The sequence below is a fragment of the Oncorhynchus clarkii genome, chromosome 9, assembly GCF_045791955.1.
Source record: "Oncorhynchus clarkii lewisi isolate Uvic-CL-2024 chromosome 9, UVic_Ocla_1.0, whole genome shotgun sequence".
Classification (NCBI taxonomy): Eukaryota; Metazoa; Chordata; class Actinopteri; order Salmoniformes; family Salmonidae; genus Oncorhynchus; species Oncorhynchus clarkii.
Genome location: NC_092155.1, coordinates 4,037,718 through 4,056,222, shown reverse-complemented (window position 1 = coordinate 4,056,222; position 18,505 = coordinate 4,037,718). Strand labels below are relative to the sequence as shown.

Here is an 18,505-nt window from a genome sequence, read left to right as displayed (position 1 = left end):
TTAGAATGTTTAGAATGTTTAGAATGCAGAGGAAGACAGACAACGTGCTTTACATTTGGAATGTTTAGAATGCAGAGGAAGACAGACAACATGCTTTACATTTAGAATGTTTAGAATGCAGAGGAAGACAGACAACGTACTTTACATTTAGAATGTTTAGAATGTTTAGAATGCAGAGGAAGACAGACAACGTGCTTTACATTTAGAATGTTTAGAATGCAGAGGAAGACAGACGACGTGCTTTACATTTAGAATGTTTAGAATGTTTAGAATGCAGAGGAAGACAGACAACGTGCTTTACATTTAGAATGTTTAGAATGTTTAGAATGCAGAGGAAGACAGACAACGTGCTTTACATTTAGAATGTTTAGAATGCAGAGGAAGACAGACGACGTGCTTTACATTTAGAATGTTTAGAATGTTTAGAATGCAGAGGAAGACAGACAACGTGCTTTACATTTAGAAGGTTTAGAATGTTTAGAATGCAGAGGAAGACAGACGACGTGCTTTACATTTAGAATGTTTAGAATGTTTAGAATGCAGAGGAAGACAGACAACGTGCTTTACATTTAGAATGTTTAGAATGTTTAGAAAGCAGAGGAAGACAGACGACGTGCTTTACATTTAGAATGTTTAGAATATTTAGAATGTTTAGAATGTTTAGAAAGCAGAGGAAGACAGACAACATGCTTTACATTTAGAATGTTTAGAATGTTTAGAATGTTCAGAATGCTTAGAATGTTTAGAAGGTTTAGAAGGTTTAGAATGTTTAGAATGTTTAGAATGTTTAGAAGGTTTAGAATCTTTAGAATGTTTAGAATGTTTAGAATGCAGAGGAAGACAGACAACATGGTTTACATTTAGAATTTTTAGAATGCAGAGGAAGACAGACAACGTACTTTACATTTAGAATGTTTACAATGTTTAGAATGCAGAGGAAGACAGAAAACGTACTTTACATTTAGAATGTTTAGAATGTTTAGAATGCAGAGGAAGACAGACAACGTGCTTTACATTTAGAATGTTTAGAATTTTTAGAATGTTTAGAATGCAGAGGAAGACAGACAACATGCTTTACATTTAGAATGTTTAGAATGTAGAGGAAGACAGACAACATGCTTTACATTTAGAATGTTTACAATGTTTAGAATGTTTAGAATGTTTAGAATGCAGAGGAAGACAGACAACATGCTTTACATTTAGAATGTTTAGAATGTTTAGAATGCAGAGGAAGACAGACAACGTGCTTTACATTTAGAAGGTTTAGAATGTTTAGAATGCAGAGGAAGACAGACAACATGCTTTTCATTTAGAATGTTTAGAATGCAGAGGAAGACAGACAACGTGCTTTACATTTAGAATGTTTAGAATGTTTAGAATGCAGAGGAAGACAGACAACGTGCTTTACATTTAGAAGGTTTAGAATGTTTAGAATGCAGAGGAAGACAGACAACGTGCTTTACATTTAGAATGTTTAGAATGCAGAGGAAGACAGACAACGTACTTTACATTTAGAATGTTTAGAATGCAGAGGAAGACAGACAACGTACTTTACATTTAGAATGTTTAGAATGTTTAGAATGCAGAGGAAGACAGACAACATGCTTTACATTTAGAATGTTTAGAATGTTTAGAATGCAGAGGAAGACAGACAACGTGCTTTACATTTAGAATGTTTAGAATGTTTAGAATGCAGAGGAAGACAGACAACGTGCTTTACATTTAGAATTGTTGGAATGTTTAGAATGCAGAGGAAGACAGACAATGTGCTTTACATTTAGAATGTTTAGAATGCAGAGGAAGACAGACAACGTACTTTACATTTAGAAAGTTTAGAATGTTTAGAATGCAGAGTAAGACAGACAACATGCTTTACATTTAGAATGTTTAGAATGCAGAGGAAGACAGACAACGTACTTTACATTTAGAAGGTTTAGAATGTTTAGAATGCAGAGGAAGACAGACAACGTGCTTTACATTTAGAATGTTTAGAATGCAGAGGAAGACAGCGTGTGTGTGTGTGTGTGTGTGTGTGTGTGTGTGTGTGTGTGTGTGTGTGTGTGTGTGTGTGTGTGTGTGTGTGTGTGTGTGTGTGTGTGTGTGTGTGTGTGTGTGTGTGTGTGTGTGTGAAGAGGTTTGTTTGTGCATGGGTTTGCGTGTGTGTGTGGGTTTGCGTGTGTTTTGTCAGTTACTGGAACAACTGGGCTGGACTTCCGAAACAGGCACACTCAAACACAAACAGTGTGTGTGTGTGTGTGTGTTGGTCCACATTGACAGATGAGGGTAATGATTGATGAATGATCAATGTCCCAGAGAGAGACAGAGAGAGAAACACATTGTGTATTGAGGCAGGCTAGTTGGTTAGTCCGTCAGGAGTCACCATGGGGAAAAAGACAGCGTTGACAATACTGCTACTAGGAGTTCTACACATCACACACCTTGCTAAGGTAAGTTACACCCCATTATCATACACACACACACACACACACACAGACACACACACACACACACACCTTGCTCCGGTAAGTCACAAGTCTCCCCGCTCTTTTATAAGCATTTAATGCAGCTGTTTTTAAATTATGCTGAAAAGACCTGCGACCTGTATATTATATGACCTGTTTCTCCTGTATACTATGACCTGTTTCTACTATATAATATGACCTGTATCTCCTGTATAATATCACCTGTATCTCCTGTATAATATGACCTGTATCTCCTGTATAATATGACCTGTATCTCCTGTATACTATGACCTGTATCTCCTGTATAATATGACCTGTATCTCCTGTATACTATGACCTGTATCTCCTCTATAATATGACCTGTATCTCCTGTATAATATGACCTGTATCTCCTGTATATTATGACCTGTATCTCCTGTATAATATGACCTGTATCTCCTGTATAATATGACCTGTATCTCCTGTATAATATGACCTGTATCTCCTGTATAACATGACCTGTTTCTCCTGTCTATATAATATGACCTGTATCTCCTGTATACTATGACCTGTATATCCTGTATAATATGACCTGTATCTCCTGTATAATATGACCTGTATCTCCTGTATACTATGACCTGTATCTCCTATATTATATGACCTGTATCTCCTGTATAATATGACCTGTATCTCCTGTATAATATGACCTGTATCTCCTGTATAATATGACCTGTATCTCCTGTATAATATGACCTGTATCTCCTGTATAATATGACCTGTATCTCCTGTATACTATGACCTGTATCTCCTGTATAATATGACCTGTATCTCCTGTATACTATGACCTGTATCTCCTATATTATATGACCTGTATCTCCTGTATAATATGACCTGTATCTCCTGTATAATATGACCTGAATCTCCTGTATAATATGACCTGTATCTCCTGTATACTATGACCTGTATCTCCTGTATAATATGACCTGTATCTCCTGTCTGTATAATATGACCTGTATCTCCTGTATAATATGACCTGTATCTCCTGTATAATATGACCTGTATCTCCTGTATAATATGACCTGTATCTCCTGTATACTATGACCTGTATCTCCTGTATAATATGACCTGTATCTCCTGTCTGTATAATATGACCTGTATCTCCTGTCTGTATAATATGACCTGTATCTCCTGTATACTATGACCTGTATCTCCTGTATAATATGACCTGTATCTCCTGTATAATATGACCTGTATCTCCTGTATACTATGACCTGTATCTCCTGTATAATATGACCTGTATCTCCTGTATAATATGACCTGTATCTCCTGTATAATATGACCTGTATATCCTGTATAATATGACCTGTATCTCCTGTATAATATGAGCTGTATCTCCTCTATAATATGACCTGTATCTCCTGTATAATATGACCTCTATCTCCTGTCTGTATAATATGACCTGTATCTCCTGTATAATATGACCTGTATCTCCTCTATAATATGACCTGTATCTCCTGTATACTATGACCTGTATCTCCTGTATAATATGACCTGTATCTCATGTCTGTATAATATGACCTGTATCTCCTGTATAATATGACCTGTATCTCCTGTCTGTATAATATGACCTGTATCTCCTGTATAATATGACCTGTATCTCCTGTATAATATGACCTGTATCTCCTGTATAATATGACCTGTATCTCCTGTATAATATGACATGTATCTCCTTTATAATATGACCTGTATCTCCTGTATAATATGACCTGTATCTCCTGTCTGTATAATATGACCTGTATCTCCTGTATACTATGACCCGTATCTCCTGTATAATTTGACCTGTATCTCCTGTATAATATGACCTGTATCTCCTGTATAATATGACCTGTATCTCCTGTCTGTATAATATGACCTGTATCTCCTGTATAATATGACCTGTATCTCCTGTATAATATGACCTGTATCTCCTGTCTGTATAATATGAGCTGTATCTCCTCTATATTATGACCTGTATCTCCTGTATAATATGACCTGTATCTCCTGTATACTATGACCTGTATCTCCTGTATACTATGACCTGTATCTCCTGTATAATTTGACCTGTATCTCCTGTATAATATGACCTGTATCTCCTCTCTGTATAATATGACCTGTAGCTCCTGTATAATATGACCTGTATCTCCTGTATAATATGACCTGTATCTCCTGCATAATATGACCTGTATCTCCAGTCTGTATAATATGACCTGTATCTCCTTTATAATATGACCTGTATCTCCTGTATAATATGACCTGTATCTCCTGTATAATATGACCTGTATCTCCTGTATAATATGACCTGTATCTCCTGTATAATATGACCTGTATCTCCTGTATACTATGACCTGTATCTCCTGTATAATATGACCTGTATCTCCTGTCTGTATAATATGACCTGTATCTCCTGTATAATATGACCTGTATCTCCTGTATAATATGACCTGTATCTCCTGTATAATATGACCTGTATCTCCTGTCTGTATAATATGACCTGTATCTCCTGTATAATATGACCTGTATCTCCTATATTATATGACCTGTATCTCCTGTATAATATGACCTGTATCTCCTGTCTGTATAATATGACCTGTATCTCCTGTATAATATGACCTGTATCTCCCGTATAATATGACCTGTATCTCCTGTCTGTATAATATGACCTGTATCTCCTGTATACTATGACCTGTATCTCCTGTATAATATGACCTGTATCTCCTGTATAATATGACCTGTATCTCCTGTATAATATGACCTGTATCTCCTGTATAATATGACCTGTATCTCCTGTATACTATGACCTGTATCTCCTGTATAATATGACCTGTATCTCCTGTATACTATGACCTGTATCTCCTATATTATATGACCTGTATCTCCTGTATAATATGACCTGTATCTCCTGTATAATATGACCTGAATCTCCTGTATAATATGACCTGTATCTCCTGTATACTATGACCTGTATCTCCTGTATAATATGACCTGTATCTCCTGTCTGTATAATATGACCTGTATCTCCTGTATAATATGACCTGTATCTCCTGTATAATATGACCTGTATCTCCTGTATAATATGACCTGTATCTCCTGTATACTATGACCTGTATCTCCTGTATAATATGACCTGTATCTCCTGTCTGTATAATATGACCTGTATCTCCTGTCTGTATAATATGACCTGTATCTCCTGTATACTATGACCTGTATCTCCTGTATAATATGACCTGTATCTCCTGTATAATATGACCTGTATCTCCTGTATACTGTGACCTGTATCTCCTGTATAATATGACCTGTATCTCCTGTATAATATGACCTGTATCTCCTGTATAATATGACCTGTATCTCCTGTATAATATGACCTGTATCTCCTGTATAATATGAGCTGTATCTCCTCTATAATATGACCTGTATCTCCTGTATAATATGACCTCTATCTCCTGTCTGTATAATATGACCTGTATCTCCTGTATAATATGACCTGTATCTCCTCTATAATATGACCTGTATCTCCTGTATACTATGACCTGTATCTCCTGTATAATATGACCTGTATCTCATGTCTGTATAATATGACCTGTATCTCCTGTATAATATGACCTGTATCTCCTGTCTGTATAATATGACCTGTATCTCCTGTATAATATGACCTGTATCTCCTGTATAATATGACCTGTATCTCCTGTATAATATGACCTGTATCTCCTGTATAATATGACCTGTATCTCCTGTATAATATGACCTGTATCTCCTGTATAATATGACCTGTATCTCCTGTCTGTATAATATGACCTGTATCTCCTGTATACTATGACCCGTATCTCCTGTATAATTTGACCTGTATCTCCTGTATAATATGACCTGTATCTCCTGTATAATATGACCTGTATCTCCTGTCTGTATAATATGACCTGTATCTCCTGTATAATATGACCTGTATCTCCTGTATAATATGACCTGTATCTCCTGTCTGTATAATATGAGCTGTATCTCCTCTATATTATGACCTGTATCTCCTGTATAATATGACCTGTATCTCCTGTATACTATGACCTGTATCTCCTGTATACTATGACCTGTATCTCCTGTATAATTTGACCTGTATCTCCTGTATAATATGACCTGTATCTCCTCTCTGTATAATATGACCTGTAGCTCCTGTATAATATGACCTGTATCTCCTGTATAATATGACCTGTATCTCCTGCATAATATGACCTGTATCTCCTGTCTGTATAATATGACCTGTATCTCCTTTATAATATGACCTGTATCTCCTGTATAATATGACCTGTATCTCCTGTATAATATGACCTGTATCTCCTGTATAATATGACCTGTATCTCCTGTATAATATGACCTGTATCTCCTGTATACTATGACCTGTATCTCCTGTATAATATGACCTGTATCTCCTGTCTGTATAATATGACCTGTATCTCCTGTATAATATGACCTGTATCTCCTGTATAATATGACCTGTATCTCCTGTATAATATGACCTGTATCTCCTGTCTGTATAATATGACCTGTATCTCCTGTATAATATGACCTGTATCTCCTATATTATATGACCTGTATCTCCTGTATAATATGACCTGTATCTCCTGTCTGTATAATATGACCTGTATCTCCTGTATAATATGACCTGTATCTCACGTATAATATGACCTGTATCTCCTGTCTGTATAATATGACCTGTATCTCCTGTATACTATGACCTGTATCTCCTGTATACTATGACCTCTATCTCCTGTCTGTATAATATGACCTGTATCTCCTGTCTGTATAATATGACCTGTATCTCCTGTCTGTATAATATGACCTGTATCTCCTGTATACTATGACCTGTATCTCCTGTCTGTATAATATGACCTGTATCTCCTGTATAATATGACCTGTATCTCCTGTATAATATGACCTGTATCTCCTGTCTGTATAATATGACCTGTATCTCCTGTATACTATGACCCGTATCTCCTGTATAATTTGACCTGTATCTCCTGTATAATATGACCTGTATCTCCTGTATAATATGACCTGTATCTCCTGTCTGTATAATATGACCTGTATCTCCTGTATAATATGACCTGTATCTCCTGTATAATATGACCTGTATCTCCTGTCTGTATAATATGAGCTGTATCTCCTCTATAATATGACCTGTATCTCCTGTATAATATGACCTGTATCTCCTGTATACTATGACCTGTATCTCCTGTATACTATGACCTGTATCTCCTGTATAATTTGACCTGTATCTCCTGTATAATATGACCTGTATCTCCTCTCTGTATAATATGACCTGTATCTACTGTATAATATGACCTGTATCTCTTGCATAATATGACCTGTATCTCCTGTCTGTATAATATGACCTGTATCTCCTGTATAATATGACCTGTATCTCCTGTATAATATGACCTGTATCTCCTGTATAATATGACTTGTATCTCCTGTATAATATGACCTGTATCTCCTGTATAATATGACCTGTATCTCCTGTATACTATGACCTGTATCTCCTGTATAATATGACCTGTATCTCCTGTCTGTATAATATGACCTGTATCTCCTGTATAATATGACCTGTATCTCCTGTATAATATGACCTGTATCTCCTGTATAATATGACCTGTATCTCCTGTCTGTATAATATGACCTGTATCTCCTGTATAATATGACCTGTATCTCCTATATTATATGACCTGTATCTCCTGTATAATATGACCTGTATCTCCTGTCTGTATAATATGACCTGTATCTCCTGTATAATATGACCTGTATCTCCTGTATAATATGACCTGTATCTCCCGTATAATATGACCTGTATCTCCTGTCTGTATAATATGACCTGTATCTCCTGTATACTATGACCTGTATCTCCTGTATACTATGACCTGTATCTCCTGTCTGTATAATATGACCTGTATCTCCTGTATACTATGACCTGTATCTCCTGTCTGTATAATATGACCTGTATCTCCTGTATAATATGACCTGTATCTCCTGTATAATATGACCTGTATCTCCTGTCTGTATAATATGACCTGTATCTCCTGTATACTATGACCCGTATCTCCTGTATAATTTGACCTGTATCTCCTGTATAATATGACCTGTATCTCCTGTATAATATGACCTGTATCTCCTGTCTGTATAATATGACCTGTATCTCCTGTATAATATGACCTGTATCTCCTGTATAATATGACCTGTATCTCCTGTCTGTATAATATGAGCTGTATCTCCTCTATAATATGACCTGTATCTCCTGTATAATATGACCTGTATCTCCTGTATACCATGACCTGTATCTCCTGTATACTATGACCTGTATCTCCTGTATAATTTGACCTGTATCTCCTGTATAATATGACCTGTATCTCCTCTCTGTATAATATGACCTGTATCTCCTGTATAATATGACCTGTATCTCCTGTATAATATGACCTGTATCTCCTGCATAATATGACCTGTATCTCCTGTCTGTATAATATGACCTGTATCTCCTGTATAATATGACCTGTATCTCCTGTATAATATGACCTGTATCTCCTGTATAATATGACCTGTATCTCCTGTATAATATGACCTGTATCTCCTGTATAATATGACCTGTATCTCCTGTATACTATGACCTGTATCTCCTGTATAATATGACCTGTATCTCCTGTCTGTATAATATGACCTGTATCTCCTGTATAATATGACCTGTATCTCCTGTATAATATGACCTGTATCTCCTGTATAATATGACCTGTATCTCCTGTCTGTATAATATGACCTGTATCTCCTGTATAATATGACCTGTATCTCCTATATTATAAGACCTGTATCTCCTGTATAATATGACATGTATCTCCTGTCTGTATAATATGACCTGTATCTCCTGTATAATATGACCTGTATCTCCTGTATAATATGACCTGTATCTCCCGTATAATATGACCTGTATCTCCTGTCTGTATAATATGACCTGTATCTCCTGTATACTATGACCTGTATCTCCTGTATACTATGACCTGTATCTCCTGTCTGTATAATATGACCTGTATCTCCTGTCTGTATAATATGACCTGTATCTCCTGTCTGTATAATATGACCTGTATCTCCTGTATACTATGACCTGTATCTCCTGTCTGTATAATATGACCTGTATCTCCTGTATAATATGACCTGTATCTCCTGTCTGTATAATATGACCTGTATCTCCTGTCTGTATAATATGACCTGTATCTCCTGTATAATATGACCTGTATCTCCTGTGTACTATGACCTGTATCTCCTGTATAATATGACCTGTATCTCCTGTATAATATGACCTGTATCTCCTGTATAATATGACCTGTATCTCCTGTATAATATGACCTGCATCTCCTGTATAATATGACCTGTATCTCCTGTCTGTATAATATGACCTGTATCTCCTGTCTGTATAATATGACCTGTATCTCCTGTATAATATGACCTGTATCTCCTGTGTACTATGACCTGTATCTCCTGTATAATATGACCTGTATCTCCTGTATAATATCACCTGTATCTCCTGTATAATATGACCTGTATCTCCTGTATAATATGACCTGTATCTCCTGTCTGTATAATATGACCTGTATCTCCTGTCTGTATAATATGACCTATATCTCCTGTATAATATGACCTGTATCTCCTGTATAATATGGCCTGTATCTCCTGTATAATATGACCTGTATCTCCTGTATAATATGACCTGTATCTCCTGTCTGTATAATATGACCTGTATCTCCTGTCTGTATAATATGACCTGTATCTCCTGTATAATATGACCTGTATCTCCTGTATAATATGACCTGTATCTCCTGTATAATATGACCTGTATCTCCTGTCTGTATAATATGACCTGCATCTCCTGTATAATATGACCTGTATCTCCTATATTATATGACCTGTATCTCCTGTCTATATAATATGACCTGTATCTCCTGTATAATATGACCTATATCTCCTGTATAATATGACCTGTATCTCCTGTATACTATGACCTGTATCTCCTATATTATATGACCTGTATCTCCTGTATAATATGACCTGTATCTCCTGTGTAATATGACCTGTATCTCCTGTATACTATGACCTGTATCTCCTGTATAATATGACCTGTATCTCCTGTATACTATGACCTGTATCTCCTATATTATATTACCTGTATCTCCTGTATAATATGACCTGTATCTCCTGTATACTATGACCTGTATCTCCTGTATAATTTGACCTGTATCTCCTGTATAATATGACCTGTATCTCTTGTATAATATGACCTGTATCTCCTGTATAATATGGCCTGTATCTCCTGTATAATATGACCTGTATCTCCTGTATAATATGACCTGTATCTCCTGTATAATATGACCTGTATCTCCTGTATAATATGACCTGTATCTCCTGTATAATATGACCTGTATCTCCTGTATAATATTACCTGTATCTCCTATATTATATGACCTGTATCTCCTGTATAATATGACCTGTATCTCCTGTATACTATGACCTGTATCTCCTGTATAATATGACACGTATCTCCTATATTAAATGACCTGTATCTCCTGTATACTATGACCTGTATCTCCAGTATAATATCACCTGTATCTCCTGTATAATATGACCTGTATCTCCTGTATAATATGACCTGTATCTCCTGTCTGTATAATATGACCTGTATCTCCTGTATACTATGACCTGTATCTCCTGTCTGTATAATATGACCTGTATCTCCTGTATAATATGACCTGTATCTCCTTTCTGTACAATATGACCTGTATCTCCTGTATAATATGACCTGTATCTCCTGTTTAATATGACCTGTATCTCCTGTATAATATGACCTGTATCTCCTGTATAATATGACCTGTATCTCCTGTATAATATGACCTGTATCTCCTGTTTACTATGACCTGTATCTCCTGTATAATATGACCTGTATCTCCTGTATAATATGACCTGTATCTCCTGTATAATATGACCTGTATCTCCTGTATAATATGACCTGTATCTCCTGTATAATATGACCTGTATCTCCTGTCTGTATAAAATGACCTGTATCTCCTGTATAATATGACCTGTATCTCCTGTATAATATGACCTGTATCTCCTGTATAATATGACCTGTATCTCCTGTATAATATGACCTGTATCTCCTGTATAATATGACCTGTATCTCCTGTATAATATGACCTGTATCTCCTGTCTGTATAAAATGACCTGTATCTCCTGTATAATATGACCTGTATCTCCTGTATAATATGACCTGTATCTCCTGTTTACTATGACCTGTATCTCCTGTATAATATGACCTGTATCTCCTGTATAATATGACCTGTATCTCCTGTATAATATGACCTGTATCTCCTGTCTGTATAATATGACCTGTATCTCCTGTATAAAATGACCTGTATCTCCTGTATAATATGACCTGTATCTCCTGTATAATATGACCTGTATCTCCTGTATAATATGACCTGTATCTCCTGTCTGTATAATATGACCTGTATCTCCTGTATAATATGACCTGTATCTCCTGTATAATATGACCTGTATCTCCTGTATAATATGACCTGTATCTCCCGTATATTATGACCTGTATCTCCTGTCTGTATAATATGACCTGTATCTCCTGTATACTATGACCTGTATCTCCTGTATACTATGACCTGTATCTCCTGTCTGTATAATATGACCTGTATCTCCTGTCTGTATAATATGACCTGTATCTCCTGTCTGTATAATATGACCTGTATCTCCTGTATACTATGACCTGTATCTCCTGTCTGTATAATATGACCTGTATCTCCTGTATAATATGACCTGTATCTCCTGTATAATATGACCTGTATCTCCTGTCTGTATAATACGACCTGTATCTCCTGTCTGTATAATATGACCTGTATCTCCTGTATAATATGACCTGTATCTCCTGTGTACTATGACCTGTATCTCCTGTATAATATGACCTGTATCTCCTGTATAATATCACCTGTATCTCCTGTATAATATGACCTGTATCTCCTGTATAATGTGACCTGTATCTCCTGTCTGTATAATATGACCTGTACCTCCTGTCTGTATAATATGACCTGTATCTCCTGTATAATATGACCTGTATCTCCTGTATAATATGGCCTGTATCTCCTGTATAATATGACCTGTATCTCCTGTATAATATGACCTGTATCTCCTGTCTGTATAATATGACCTGTATCTCCTGTATACTATGACCTGTATCTCCTGTATAATATGACCTGTATCTCCTGTATAATATGACCTGTATCTCCTGTATAATATGACCTGTATCTCCTGTCTGTATAATATGACCTGTATCTCCTGTATAATATGACCTGTATCTCCTGTATAATATGACCTGTATCTCCTGTATAATATGACATGTATCTCCTGTATAATATGACCTGTATCTCCTGTCTGTAGAATATGACCTGTATCTCCTGTCTGTATAATATGACCTGTATCTCCTGTATAATATGACCTGTATCTCCTGTATAATATGACCTGTATCTCCTGTATAATATGACCTGTATCTCCTTTATAATATGACCTGTATCTCCTGTCTGTATAATATGACCTGTATCTCCTGTATACTATGACCTGCATCTCCTGTATAATATGACCTGTATCTCCTGTCTGTATAATATGACCTGTATCTCCTGTATACTATGACCTGTATCTCCTGTATAATATGACCTGTATCTCCTGTATAATATGACCTGTATCTCCTGTATAATATGACCTGTATCTCCTGTATAATATGACCTGTATCTCCTGTATAATATGACCTGTATCTCCTGTATACTATGACCTGTATCTCCTGTCTAATATGACCTGTATCTCCTGTCTGTATAATATGACCTGTATCTCCTGTATAATATGACCTGTATCTCCTTTCTGTATAATATGACCTGTATCTCCTTTCTGTATAATATGACCTGTATCTCCTGTATAATATGACCTGTATCTCCTGTATACTATGACCTGTATCTCCTGTATAATATGACCTGTATCTCCTGTATAATATGACCTGTATCTCCTGTATAATATGACCTGTATCTCCTGTATAATATGACCTGTATCTCCTGTATAATATGACCTGTATCTCCTGTATAATATGACCTGTATCTCCTGTATACTATGACCTGTATCTCCTGTCTAATATGACCTGTATCTCCTGTCTGTATAATATGACCTGTATCTCCTGTATAATATGACCTGTATCTCCTGTATAATATGACCTGTATCTCCTTTCTGTATAATATGACCTGTATCTCCTGTATAATATGACCTGTATCTCCTGTATACTATGACTTGTATCTCCTGTATAATATGACCTGTATCTCCTGTATAATATGACCTGTATCTCCTGTATAATGTGACCTGTATCTCCTGTATAATATGACCTGTATCTCCTGTATAATATGACCTGTATCTCCTGTATAATATGACCTGTATCTCCTGTATAATATGACCTGTATCTCCTGTCTGTATAATATGACCTGTATCTCCTGTATAATATGACCTGTAACTCCTGTATACTATGACCTGTATCTCCTGTATAATATGACCTGTATCTCCTGTATAATATGACCTGTATCTCTTGTATAATATGACCTGTATCTCCTGTATAATATGGCCTGTATCTCCTGTATAATATGACCTGTATCTCCTGTATAATATGACCTGTATCTCCTGTATAATATGACCTGTATCTCCTGTCTGTATAATATGACCTGTATCTCCTCTATAATATGACCTGTATCTCCTGTATAATATGACCTGTACCTCCTGTATAAAATGACCTGTATCTCCTGTATAATATGACCTGTATCTCCTGTATACTATGACCTGTATCTCCTCTATAATATGACCTGTATCTCCTGTCTGTATAATATGACCTGTTTCTCGTGTATAATATGACCTGCATCTCCTGTATAATATGACCTGTATCTCCTGTATAATATGACCTGTATCTCCTGTATAATATGACCTGTATCTCCTGTATAATATGACCTGTATCTCCTGTATAATATGACCTGTATCTCCTGTATACTATGACCTGTATCTCCTGTATAATATGACCTGTATCTCCTGTCTATATAATATGACCTGTATCTCCTGTATAATATGACCTGTTTCTCCTGTCTATATAATATGACCTGTATCTCCTGTATAATATGACCTGTATCTCCTGTCTATATAATATGACCTGTATCTCCTGTATAGTATGACCTGTATCTCCTGTATAATATGACCTGTATCTCCTGTATACTATGACCTGTATCTCCTATATTATATGACCTGTATCTCCTGTATAATATGACCTGTATCTCCTGTGTAATATGACCTGTATCTCCTGTATACTATGACCTGTATCTCCTGTATAATATGACCTGTATCTCCTGTATACTATGACCTGTATCTCCTATATTATATTACCTGTATCTCCTGTATAATATGACCTGTATCTCCTGTATACTATGACCTGTATCTCCTGTATAATATGACCTGTATCTCCTGTATAATATGACCTGTATCTCTTGTATAATATGACCTGTATCTCCTGTATAATATGGCCTGTATCTCCTGTATAATATGACCTGTATCTCCTGTATAATATGACCTGTATCTCCTGTATAATATGACCTGTATCTCCTGTATAATATGACCTGTATCTCCTGTATAATATGACCTGTATCTCCTGTATAATATGACCTGTATCTCCTATATTATATGACCTGTATCTCCTGTATAATATGACCTGTATCTCCTGTATACTATGACCTGTATCTCCTGTATAATATGACCTGTATCTCCTATATTAAATGACCTGTATCTCCTGTATACTATGACCTGTATCTCCAGTATAATATGACCTGTATCTCCTGTATAATATGACCTGTATCTCCTGTATAATATGACCTGTATCTCCTGTCTGTATAATATGACCTGTATCTCCTGTATACTATGACCTGTATCTCCTGTCTGTATAATATGACCTGTATCTCCTGTATAATATGACCTGTATCTCCTTTCTGTACAATATGACCTGTATCTCCTGTATAATATGACCTGTATCTCCTGTTTAATATGACCTGTATCTCCTGTATAATATGACCTGTATCTCCTGTATAATATGACCTGTATCTCCTGTATAATATGACCTGTATCTCCTGTATAAAATGACCTGTATCTCCTGTATAATATGACCTGTATCTCCTGTATACTATGAGCTGTATCTCCTCTATAATATGACCTGTATCTCCTGTCTGTATAATATGACCTGTTTCTCGTGTATAATATGACCTGCATCTCCTGTATAATATGACCTGTATCTCCTGTATAATATGACCTGTATCTCCTGTATAATATGACCTGTATCTCCTGTATAATATGACCTGTATCTCCTGTATACTATGACCTGTATCTCCTGTATAATATGACCTGTATCTCCTGTCTATATAATATGACCTGTATCTCCTGTATAATATGACCTGTTTCTCCTGTCTATATAATATGACCTGTATCTCCTGTATAATATGACCTGTATCTCCTGTCTATATAATATGACCTGTATCTCCTGTATAATATGACCTGTATCTCCTGTATAATATGACCTGTATCTCCTGTATACTATGACCTGTATCTCCTATATTATATGACCTGTATCTCCTGTATAATATGACCTGTATCTCCTGTGTAATATGACCTGTATCTCCTGTATACTATGACCTGTATCTCCTGTATAATATGACCTGTATCTCCTGTATACTATGACCTGTATCTCCTATATTATATTACCTGTATCTCCTGTATAATATGACCTGTATCTCCTGTATACTATGACCTGTATCTCCTGTATAATATGACCTGTATCTCCTGTATAATATGACCTGTATCTCTTGTATAATATGACCTGTATCTCCTGTATAATATGGCCTGTATCTCCTGTATAATATGACCTGTATCTCCTGTATAATATGACCTGTATCTCCTGTATAATATGACCTGTATCTCCTGTATAATATGACCTGTATCTCCTGTATAATATGACCTGTATCTCCTGTATAATATGACCTGTATCTCCTATATTATATGACCTGTATCTCCTGTATAATATGACCTGTATCTCCTGTATACTATGACCTGTATCTCCTGTATAATATGACCTGTATCTCCTATATTAAATGACCTGTATCTCCTGTATACTATGACCTGTATCTCCAGTATAATATGACCTGTATCTCCTGTATAATATGACCTGTATCTCCTGTATAATATGACCTGTATCTCCTGTCTGTATAATATGACCTGTATCTCCTGTATACTATGACCTGTATCTCCTGTCTGTATAATATGACCTGTATCTCCTGTATAATATGACCTGTATCTCCTTTCTGTACAATATGACCTGTATCTCCTGTATAATATGACCTGTATCTCCTGTTTAATATGACCTGTATCTCCTGTATAATATGACCTGTATCTCCTGTATAATATGACCTGTATCTCCTGTATAATATGACCTGTATCTCCTGTTTACTATGACCTGTATCTCCTGTATAATATGACCTGTATCTCCTGTATAATATGACCTGTATCTCCTGTATAATATGACCTGTATCTCCTGTATAATATGACCTGTATCTCCTGTATAATATGACCTGTATCTCCTGTCTGTATAAAATGACCTGTATCTCCTGTATAATATGACCTGTATCTCCTGTATAATATGACCTGTATCTCCTGTATAATATGACCTGTATCTCCTGTATAATATGACCTGTATCTCCTGTATAATTTGACCTGTATCTCCTGTATAATATGACCTGTATCTCCTGTCTGTATAAAATGACCTGTATCTCCTGTATAATATGACCTGTATCTCCTGTATAATATGACCTGTATCTCCTGTTTACTATGACCTGTATCTCCTGTATAATATGACCTGTATCTCCTGTATAATATGACCTGTATCTCCTGTATAATATGACCTGTATCTCCTGTCTGTATAATATGACCTGTATCTCCTGTATAAAATGACCTGTATCTCCTGTATAATATGACCTGTATCTCCTGTATAATATGACCTGTATCTCCTGTATAATATGACCTGTATCTCCTGTATACTATGACCTGTATCTCCTGTCTAATATGACCTATATCTCCTGTCTGTATAATATGACCTGTATCTCCTGTATAATATGACCTGTATCTCCTGTATAATATGACCTGTATCTCCTGTCTGTATAATATGACCTGTATCCCCTGTATAATATGACCTGTATCTCCTGTATACTATGACCTGTATCTCCTGTATAATATGACCTGTATCTCCTGTATAATATGACCTGTATCTCCTGTATAATATGACCTGTATCTCCTGTCTGTATAATATGACCTGTATCTCCTGTCTGTATAAAATGACCTGTATCTCCTGTATAATATGACCTGTATCTCCTGTATACTATGACCTGTATCTCCTGTATAATATGACCTGTATCTCCTGTATAATATGACCTGTCTCTCCTGTCTGTATAATATGACCTGTATCTCCTGTATAATATGACCTGTATCTCCTGTATAATATGACCTGTATCTCCTGTATAATATGACCTGTATCTCCTGTATAATATGACCTGTATCTCCTGTATACTATGACCTGTATCTCCTGTATAATATGACCTGTATCTCCTGTATAACATGACCTGTATCTCCTGTCTATATAATATGACCTGTATCTCCTGTATAATATGACCTGTTTCTCCTGTCTATATAATATGACCTGTATCTCCTGTATAACATGACCTGTATCTCCTGTCTGTATAATATGACTTGTATCTCCTGTATAATATGACCTGTATCTCCTGTATAATATGACCTGTATCTCCTGTATAATATGACCTGTATCTCCTGTATAATATGACCTGTATCTCCTGTATAATATGACCTGTATCTCCTGTATACTATGACCTGTATCTCCT

At 35.9% G+C, this 18,505-nt stretch overlaps 2 protein-coding genes across 2 annotated transcripts in view; one reads left to right on the top strand and one right to left on the bottom strand.

Annotated features, from left to right (window-relative positions):
- Window positions 1–18,505, bottom strand: part of LOC139415790 (phosphatidylcholine:ceramide cholinephosphotransferase 2-like) — a 742,387-nt gene that overhangs the window by 627,746 nt on the left and 96,136 nt on the right. The gene's annotated exons all lie outside the window — the stretch shown is intronic.
- The window catches only part of LOC139415774 (complement factor I), a 39,105-nt gene continuing 22,867 nt past the window's right edge, over window positions 2,268–18,505 (top strand). The window contains exon 1 of the mRNA XM_071163860.1: window positions 2,268–2,447. Within this exon, the coding sequence (XP_071019961.1) occupies window positions 2,382–2,447 (66 nt within the window). The 5' untranslated portion in view covers window positions 2,268–2,381. The remainder of the gene's footprint in view (window positions 2,448–18,505) is intronic.